A 9,136-nucleotide genomic window follows, 5' to 3' on the forward strand; every position below is an offset into this window, starting at 1 on the left:
GCTCTGCTCTGCCTGGCCCATGCTCCTACCCACCGCAGAGATGGCTCTGGCATCCAGAGGGCACAGAAAATGCTATTCCCCCCATCCCCCTTCCCACACACAGCTCTGTCCCACATGTGCTTCTTATAAACAGTTGGCGAGAGACTCACCCCGCATCTCCCACCCAGACCTGCTTCTTCCAGAGCTTGAATGTGGCCAGACGCCACTTTAGTTTAGGGTTGGTTTGTGCACATAGGGGCAGCTCAGTGGAGAGGCTCTGCCCGGTGTGTGTGTATGGTGGGGGGGTCAGGACCAGCCCGATGTCCCAGCAGGGCCTTAGGGGGTGCTGTGCTGCAGGGAGCAGGGCAGGGCGCTCTCCCCTGGTAGTCAGTGCTGGCCCTGATGCTCCAGCACGGTGCTACGGGGCAATGTTGTGAATGGAACAATAGGAATTGCACTGTGCTGAAATGCAGCTACCTCTGGGGAGGGGCAGCTGTTTGACAGTTGCACAACACTGCACTGACCCCCGCTGAACCCCCCACCTGCTCCCTGCAGCGCAGCGCCCCCAGCTGAGCCCCCCACCATGCTCCCTGCAGCACGGCACCCCCTGCTGAGCCCCCATCCTGCTTCCTGCATCACAGCACCCCCTGCTGAGCCCTCCACCTTGCTCCCTGCATCACAGCACCCCCTGCTGAGCCCCCACCTGCTCCCTGCATCACAGCACCCCCTGCTGAGCCCTCCACCTTGCTCCCTGCATCACAGCACCCCCTGCTGAGCCCTCCACCCTGCTCCCTGCATCACAGCGCCCCCTGCTGAGCCCCCACCCTGCTGCCTGCATCACAGCGCCCCCTGCTGAGCCCCCACCCTGCTCCCTGCAGCACAGCGCCCCCTGCTGAGCCCCCACCCTGCTCCCCGCAGCACAGCGCCCCTGCTGAGCCCCCACCTGCTCCCTGCATCACAGCACCCCCTGCTGAGCCCCCACCCTGCTCCCCGCAGCACAGCGCCCCCTGCTGAGCCCCCACCTGCTCCCTGCATCACAGCACCCCCTGCTGAGCCCCCACCCTGCTCCGCGCAGCACAGCGCCCCCTGCTGAGCCCCCACCCTGCTCCCCGCAGCACAGCGCCCCCTGCTGAGCCCCCGCACTGCTGCCTGCATCACAGCACCCCCTGCTGAGCCCCCACCCTGCTGCCTGCATCACAGCGGCCCCTGCTGAGCCCCCGCACTGCTCCCCGCAGCACAGCGCCCCCTGCTGAGCCCCCACCCTGCTGCCTGCAGCACAGCGCCCCCTGCTGAGCCCCCACCCTGCTGCCCGCATCACAGGGCCCCCTGCTGAGCCCCCACCCTGCTCCCCGCAGCACAGCATCCTCTACCGAGCCCCTTGCCGTCTCCCTGCAGCCCAGTGCCCCCTGCTGGGTCCCCTGCCCCACTCCCTGTGGCCTGGCACCCCCATAGCACTGCACAGGGGCATCGGGGCCTGCAGTGATCGTGACAGGGAGGATGTTAACTGGGGAGGGGAGGTGTGGTCAGCAGGGGTCTGGGCAGGACAGACACACTGCTGGGCCCCCCACTGCTGGTCCCAGGCTGCCCCTTGGCACCATCTCCTCCCCTAGGGCTGGGTGAGGGACTGGGAGGGCAGAAGTCTGAGCTGCAGGGCACGGCCCAGGGCTGGGGGGCACCAGCAGGGGGAGCGCAGGAAGGGCTGGGAAGCGCAGGGAACAATGGGGAGAGGGGTTATTGTTCTGCTGGTGGCTGCCGGGAGGGGCCGTCTCTGGCCAGGTGTATGCTGGGAATTGTAGGCAGGTGCATGCTGGGAGAGGCAGTCTCTGGCCAGGTGCATGCTGGGAGTTGTAGGCAGATGCATGCTGGGAGTTACAGGCTCTGGCCAGGTGCATGCTGGGAGTTGGCTAGTGTGCGCCGCCAGCGTGTGGGGCAGGAGGAGCAGAGACTCCAGCTCCCACAGCGGGTGAGTCAGACCCCCTCCCCCCCCCGGGCTCTGCTTGTGCGCCCCGCGGGAGGGTCGGGGAGGAGATTGTGCGGGGAGGAGGCGGGGGGGGCAAGAGGTGGAGCGGGGCACTATGGGGAGGGGGTGGCTTGTGGGGGCTGGGCTGGGCAGGGGGCTTGGGGAAGGGGGGGCTAAGAGGAGGGGGTGGGGGGCTGAGGGGAGGGAGGCTGTTTATGGGAGGGGGGCTGGGGAGCGGGTGCAGGGGCTGTGCCAGGGGCTGGGGCGCTTGGTTGGGTGGGAACTGGGTGAGGACGGTGGAGGGGCTGGGTGAGGTGGGGGACTGGGCAGGGGGCAATGGAGGCTGGGTGGAGGTGGGGTGTTGGGGGGGGAATGCTGGGACAGAGGCCTGGGTGGAGGGCAATGGGGGGCTGGGTGAGGCAGGGAGATGGGGAGTTGGGTAGGGGCTGGGCAGAGGGCAGTGGGGGGCTGACTGAGGCAGGGGAATGGGCAGGGGCAGTGGGGGGCTGGGTGAGTTGGGGGGCTGGCCTGGGTGCTCCCCCTCTAACCCTCACTCCATCTCTCCCAGCCCCCCCCCACCATGCCGGCCACCTGCTCTGCCTGCGGCGCCAGCCCGGCTGCCCTGCGGCGCCCCAAGACGGGCCATGCCCTGTGCCGCGCCTGCTTCCTGGCAGCCTTCGAGGAGGAGACGCACCAGGCCATCGTGGCTGGGCGGCTCTTCCGGCCCGGCGAGACCGTGGCCATCGGTGCCTCGGGCGGCAAGGACTCCACGGTGCTGGCCTACCTGCTGCAGCTCCTTGACCAGCGCCACGGCTATGGCCTGCGCCTGCTGCTGCTCTCCGTGGACGAGGGCATCGCCGGGTACCGCGACGCCTCCCTGGCCGCCGTGCGCCGCCACCAGCGCCGCTCCGGCCTGCCCCTGCACGTGGTCTCCTACCGCCAACTCTACGGCTGGAGCATGGACCGCATCGCCCGCCACCTCGGCCCCCGCAACAACTGCACCTTCTGCGGCGTCTTCCGGCGCCAGGCCCTCGACCGGGGTGCCCTGCTGATGGGTGCCGACAAGATCGCCACAGGTGAGGGGGAGCGGCCGGGGGCCCTGCTGCTGGGAGGGGCAAGATGGGGGCGGGGGGGCAGGAGAGCCCACGGGGAGCATGTGGCATGGGAGAGTGGGGGCCAGAGGTGAGGCCAGGATCGCCCTGGGGGCGGATAGGGTGGGGTGTCAGCTAGAGGGTTGCTGCTCAGCATGCACAACATCTCCCCAAGTGTGCGTGGGGGCGGGGGTCCTATGCGATGGAGGCAGAGGGAGCTGAATTGCAGGGAGAGGGCTCTGCTGGGGAGAAGGGGACATTGTTCGGTCTTATTTTGGAGGGGCTCTGTGCTGGAGGAGGGGGTGCTATGGGGTCTGCTTTGGGGGGCTCTGTACTGGGGGAAGGGTCACCGCAGGGTCTGACCCGGGGGCCCTCTCCGGCCTGACTCCTCCGCCCTCTCCCGCAGGCCACAACGCGGATGACGTGGCTGAGACGGTGCTGATGAACTTCCTGCGGGGCGACGTGGGCCGGCTGCGTCGGGGGGCAGGCGCGGGGCCAGCAGGGGAGGGGGCCGTGCCCCGCTGCAAGCCCCTGCGCCACGCCTACGAGAAGGAGATCGTCCTCTACGCCTACTTCCAGGGCCTGGACTACTTCAGCACCGAGTGCGTCTACGCCCCCCAGGCCTACCGCGGCTACGCCCGCGCCCTGCTCAAGGAACTGGAGGCCGCCCGGCCCAGTGCCGTTGCTGACCTGGGCCACTCGCGCGAACGGCTTTCGCTGCGCTCCGACCTCCGCATGCCGGCCCGCGGCACCTGCCAGCGCTGCGGCTACGTGGCCAGCCAGCCCCTGTGCAAGGCCTGCGTCCTGCTGGAGGGGCTCGACCGCGGCCTGCCCAAGCTGGGCATCGGCAAACACCGGCGCCTGCGGGATAAGCTGCGGGACGGGCAGCCCCTCACCCAGGAGGAGCGCAGGCGCCTGGGGGCTCCGGACGAGGAGGAGCCGCCAGAGGAGCAGGAGCCTTGGGGGGAGCTGGGGACAGATGAGGAGCCGGGGGGCAGACGGGAGCTGAGGGGCCCACGGGACCTGGACTTCTGAAGTGGTGTGGGGGGTGCCACTGAGAACAGCCGAGCTCCTGTCCACAGCCCCGCTTGGGGGCGAGTGGGATGCAACGGGGGAGATGGGAGCCAGGACTCCTGCGTCTCTCCCTGGCTCTGGAAGGGGAGTGGGGTCTCGTGGTTAGAGCAGAGGGGGCTGGGAGCCAGGACTCCTGGGTTCCATTTCCAAGTCACAGTGTGACTAGGTAAGTCACCTTTACCTCGCCGTGACTCAGTTGCCCCCTCCCACCCCCCCTAGAACTGAGATAATGCAGCTTATATTTTGTAAACTGCTTTGAGAGCTGGTTGTGCTAAGTGCTCAGTACGAAGCAATGGCTCATGGTACCAGGAGATTATAAGGGCATGTGAAAGAGCTGATGATAAAACCATTTGCGGAAGAAGAAATCACGCGGTAAACAGCCTCTCTAATCTTTGGCAGGCACATACCAAAAGCCAGACAGCCCCTTAAAAACTAAAAACCTGGCTCGCAGGGTTAAACTCAGACAGGGCTGCTTGAGATATTTGGAACAAAATAGGGGTTTTTCTACCAAAAAACGTAGAAACCAAAATTTGGAAACACCCGACTCCCAGGTTTTTTTGTAACAGGGTTTGACGTTGAGCTTCATTTTATTCCCAGTGGAAACAACTTTTTGGTTAGAAATTTGAGCAAATTCACATGTTAAGGGGGCAAAGGTCCAAACTAGAGATGAGATCTTTCAAAACGATTGGAAAGGAAACTGCTTGAGGGATTGGAACCGAAGAAAAAGTTTTTCTCATGTCAATATTAGAGACTTTGGACTTTTCAGTCTGATTTGGGGCTGGGTAATTTTTTCCTGAAAGTCTTGGGGCAGGAGAAACCTACAGCGTGTAGCCTGATTACACAGCCCCGGGTTTTCCCGGGTCACAGATTGCCCGGTTCAAACCACAAGGGTCAGAAGTGATGCAAAGAGTTTTACAGAAATGATTTTTAGTAAATCCACCCTGTGGAACTAAATGGCATGTAGGAACCTTTCTCTGCCATTCCTGTTCTATAGCGGGGATGCAATGTCCATTTATTCTCTAGAACAAGAATTCTCAAACTGGGGGTCCCAACCCAAAAGGGGGTGGCAAGGCTATTATAGGGGGGTTCTGAGACCTGGGGGTGCCATAGTTGAAGGACACTGTCAGAGGAAAAGGGGAACTGGTGCGGGCGTGGGTACAGCTTTCTGGCCGCTCTGAAGGCAGTGCTGCCGCCAGCAGCAGCGCCTTATACCTGGGAGAGGATGAGGTTTCACTTTTATTACGACTCAGCAGCAAGAAGCGCAAAGTAGAGACCTAGGAGGACAGTTTGCACGCCAGTGTGGCCATTTATTTCATGTAATGTGAATTTTGTAACGTAACACACCACCGTGGGTTCAGATCTAGCTGCTCCCGTTTCAAGCTTAACAGAGTGAAAGTCACCCCTGCTACGTGCTTTAGATGGAATCTCAAGGAACACAAAGACCAAGGGTAGAGACCACACAGACATTCACAAGTACAAGGTCTAGTCTGTTTTATAGGTTTTTATTCAAATTACAATTAAAGTTATCACCCAAGCCGATCGCAATTCTACGCACAAGTTACAATATAGTTACACTCACATCCTCACTAATAGTCTTAGGTCTGATGGGTCTCATGGTTTGAGCTGGAGATTCCCATAGCGAGCTCAATTTTCCCGCTCTGGACCCCCTGGTTTTATAATGTGATTCTGCCTATAGCGACCTTCTGCACATCGTCCCCTACAAACTCAAGGGACCCTGATTTCTATAGGTTGTGTGGGCTCTCTTCATTCTCATTAGCACTGGCGCAGAGCCTGGCTCCGGTGGTTAAGGCACGTGCTGGAAACAGATGTGCCTTTACAGCATTTTTAGGATTTAAAATTCATCTTCCAGTTAATTTTTCTCAGTACCTCTTGGCCCCTCTTTTCCCCCTCATCTTAGGGCGTTGGGTTTTTCTTCGCTCACTTACGTCTGTCAGCATTTCTTAGCTCCAAGGCCTAAACTAGCTAAGCTAAAATCTTGCAGGCCTCAGCCCACAGGCCTTGCGTTTCAACCCGACTTACTCGGATACTTAATACGTGATTATTCCTGCTACGTACTGATCAGTCGTACGCTTCTGTAGTCCTACAGTGTGAGTATTGCGCACACAGTGATTACATAGGACATAACGTGTTAATCAGATCATGCAAATGAACAATCGTCTCAAATCACTGGCTACACCAGGCCAGAGGGAGATGAGGACAGAGCCGAAGCCAATGCAGGCTCTTACTAGCCCAGGTCCAGAGACCAGGTAGGCACTGGAGGTGGGGTGAGCCAGCAATGCCCAGACAGATGCGGCTGGGGTAGGGTTGCCAACTTTCCAGGATTGGCCTGGAGTCTCCTGGAATTGGCATTCATGTCCCAGTGACCACTGAAAGCAATCCAGGAATTATAATAGGATATTTTAAGAAAATGACACTATGTTGGGGAAAAAAAATCTCCTGGAATGGCTTCAGTCAGAGTTGGCAGCCCTAGGCTGGCTGAAGGAGCTGATCTCCAGCCTGGGCAGCGTAGGGGGTTCAGCGCCATTGATTGCAGGGATAATGCGGACACGTGTCATTTACTGCTCCTGTGAGTATGTCCAGTGATTTGCTGTCACTTCTTGTTGGGGGGTGGGGGGGTAATCACAGCCTGAAATATATTCAAAGGGGGAGCCCTGCTCTATAATGGGTTTAAACAACCAGCCGCCCTTTAGGACGGTAACATTTTCCATCTGATTCTCTAGGCCGAAGGTCTCAGTCTTTTCCGCCCTGGAGCTCACCATGGTCCTGTAGCCCCACCCCTACCTCATCTCGGTTTCAGATAATAGGCCCTGAATTTAATCACCTGACAGACCCTAGCAAAGGTCGGAAAAACCACTGTACCTCTGAGCTCTGCTCTAGCTCAACGGCCAGGCAGAAAACCCTGAGGCAAGTTCTCTTGGCCGTTGGAACGGCCATTTCGTCAAAATCAAAATGTTCGGTGGGGACGTGTGGATTCGGGGGGTGAGGGGAAGTGTCTAAATGACTCATTTCAAGTGCTATTCCTGCCGGCTGGCTGACTCCCCTTCTGTGACTCAGTTTCCCCTTGTCTAATATGGGCGTATTGATACTGAACTTTGTGAAGCGCTTTGAGATTCACAGATTGAAAACACCAGCTCCAGGGGAAGGATGGGCCAGTGGTTGTTGGGCACTAGTCTGTGACTTGGGAACTCAGGCGATTCTCTGCTGCACTACAGACTTCCTCTGTGGGCTGGGGCAAGTCACCTTAGGCATCGAGATTCCATTGAAATCCGCGATGCTGCCTGAGTGTGCTGAGAGCCCAATGTAGCAGTCGGATTTTATGTTTGCATTTTATATAATGTAGAATGAAGAATAAAGAATAATATTGTAGCATGTATTGGTGTATGATTTGATTATATTCTGCCAGCCATCCTTTTTGAACAGCAGAAAGGAATGGCCTAATGGGCCGTTGGTAGAGATGCATCAGCCAGCATCTGGAGGCTGGTCTACACTGGGGGGGGGAGGGGTATCGATCTAAGATACACAACTTCAGCTACGTGAATAGCGTAGCTGAAGTCGAAGTATCTTAGATCGATTTACCTCGGGTCCTCACTGCGCAGGATCGACGCCCGCGGCTCCCCGTGTCGACTCCGCTACCGCCGCTCGCTCCGGTGGAGTTCCGGAGTCGACAGGAGCGCATTCGGGAATCGATATATCGCGTCTCATCCCCGAAAAATCGATCGCTACCCGCCGATACGGTGGGTAGTCTGGATGTACCCTGGGTCTGAGATTTTTAAGGCAGTGACAGACCTTTAGGGTCACCACTTTGTTGCAGGTTTAGCATTTTAAAATAAGTAAAAGAGCAGTGATTTTCTCCTGCATTGCAATTTGATGTTCCTGTTCAAATGCTCTGTGTAAATCAATCACGTTTTGTGTGCAAATAAGGAATGTGTATGTTAGAAGATAAGTGTGAAGGCCATCACTGAACCAGATGTTCTAGGGAGGAACCGAGGACAGACGCAAGGGCGCCAGAAAATTCCCACACGCCCCTGTTGACATGTCAGAAGAAGGCAGATTGAGGACTCTAAAAGTAAGACAGGCACATATCCATGGGGACAAGATAGCTGTGATCAAAACCAGCCTGGGGTAACTCCCCGAGAGACTTAATTAAAAATAAGAAAAACAATTTAAGAAAAGAAGCACTCGCCAAACAACAATTGATTACAGCAGGACGGTGCAAAACTCATTGGTCCCAATGAACGAAAATATATAAACAAGGTGCCTTGCCATTGCCCTGAAACTTTGGGTTCGTCCTGCCAAGACTTCCCTGGAGCATCATGTCACGACCGATGGAACCTGGCTCCTCCCGACCCGTGATCAACCGAGCTGGCCATTAGATTGATCCAGTCTCTGGACTGGTAACTATAACATCGCGTGTGTGTGTGTGTGTGTGACTGAATGCCTATGCTAATTGTTGTATTTCCAATACACGCGGCGTATTGTCTTTTCCCCTGAAAAAGATCCTGTGTGCTTCTTATAAGCATAACATTTTTGGTGGAGAATTGTGAAAGGGAAAAGACACGATTACTGAAAATGCTGCTAAAAGGTATCCCACGTGTATAAAGTGATCCATCATTCAGGTGTGCACACCCCTGGTCGTAGAGATACCGGGCAATACGGGGAGGATTAGCATCTTTGCTCCAACCCATTTGTCAGGGAAAACTATACAGATAAGAGAGATGTGTAAACTGTTTGTACAAACTGTCTAGGTATATACACCCCCGGTCGTAGAGGTACCAGGGCCTAAGGGAGAGGATTAGAGTCCTCGTTCCTACCTGTCTGTCCAGGCAAAGTTGCATAGGTGAATATACCCTCGGTCGTAGCAGGATCGAGCCCAAAAGGTGGGGGCTTAGCGTTCCCCCCTCCTGCTCTGTCAGGAAGAGTTTTTAGTGGGTATAGACGTTTTCTGTTGTGTAAGTCCCAGCACAAGCGTGGGCGTGGAAAAGTTATAGGGGTTTAAAAAAAAAAGTTCAAG

The 9,136-nt window shown here is 57.4% G+C and overlaps 1 protein-coding gene across 1 annotated transcript; it reads left to right on the forward strand.

Annotated features, from left to right (window-relative positions):
• The first annotated feature begins 1,823 nt into the window (after positions 1–1,823).
• CTU1 (cytosolic thiouridylase subunit 1) lies at positions 1,824–5,630 on the forward strand. Its single transcript, XM_044991908.1, has 3 exons — positions 1,824–1,942; positions 2,508–3,015; positions 3,437–5,630. The coding sequence occupies exons 1-3, from the start codon at positions 1,835–1,837 to the stop codon at positions 4,063–4,065; spliced, it is 1,245 nt and encodes a 414-aa protein (XP_044847843.1). The 5' UTR covers positions 1,824–1,834; the 3' UTR covers positions 4,066–5,630.
• The last annotated feature ends 3,506 nt before the right edge of the window (positions 5,631–9,136 follow it).

The sequence above is a fragment of the Mauremys mutica genome, chromosome 17 (assembly GCF_020497125.1).
Source record: "Mauremys mutica isolate MM-2020 ecotype Southern chromosome 17, ASM2049712v1, whole genome shotgun sequence".
Classification (NCBI taxonomy): Eukaryota; Metazoa; Chordata; order Testudines; family Geoemydidae; genus Mauremys; species Mauremys mutica.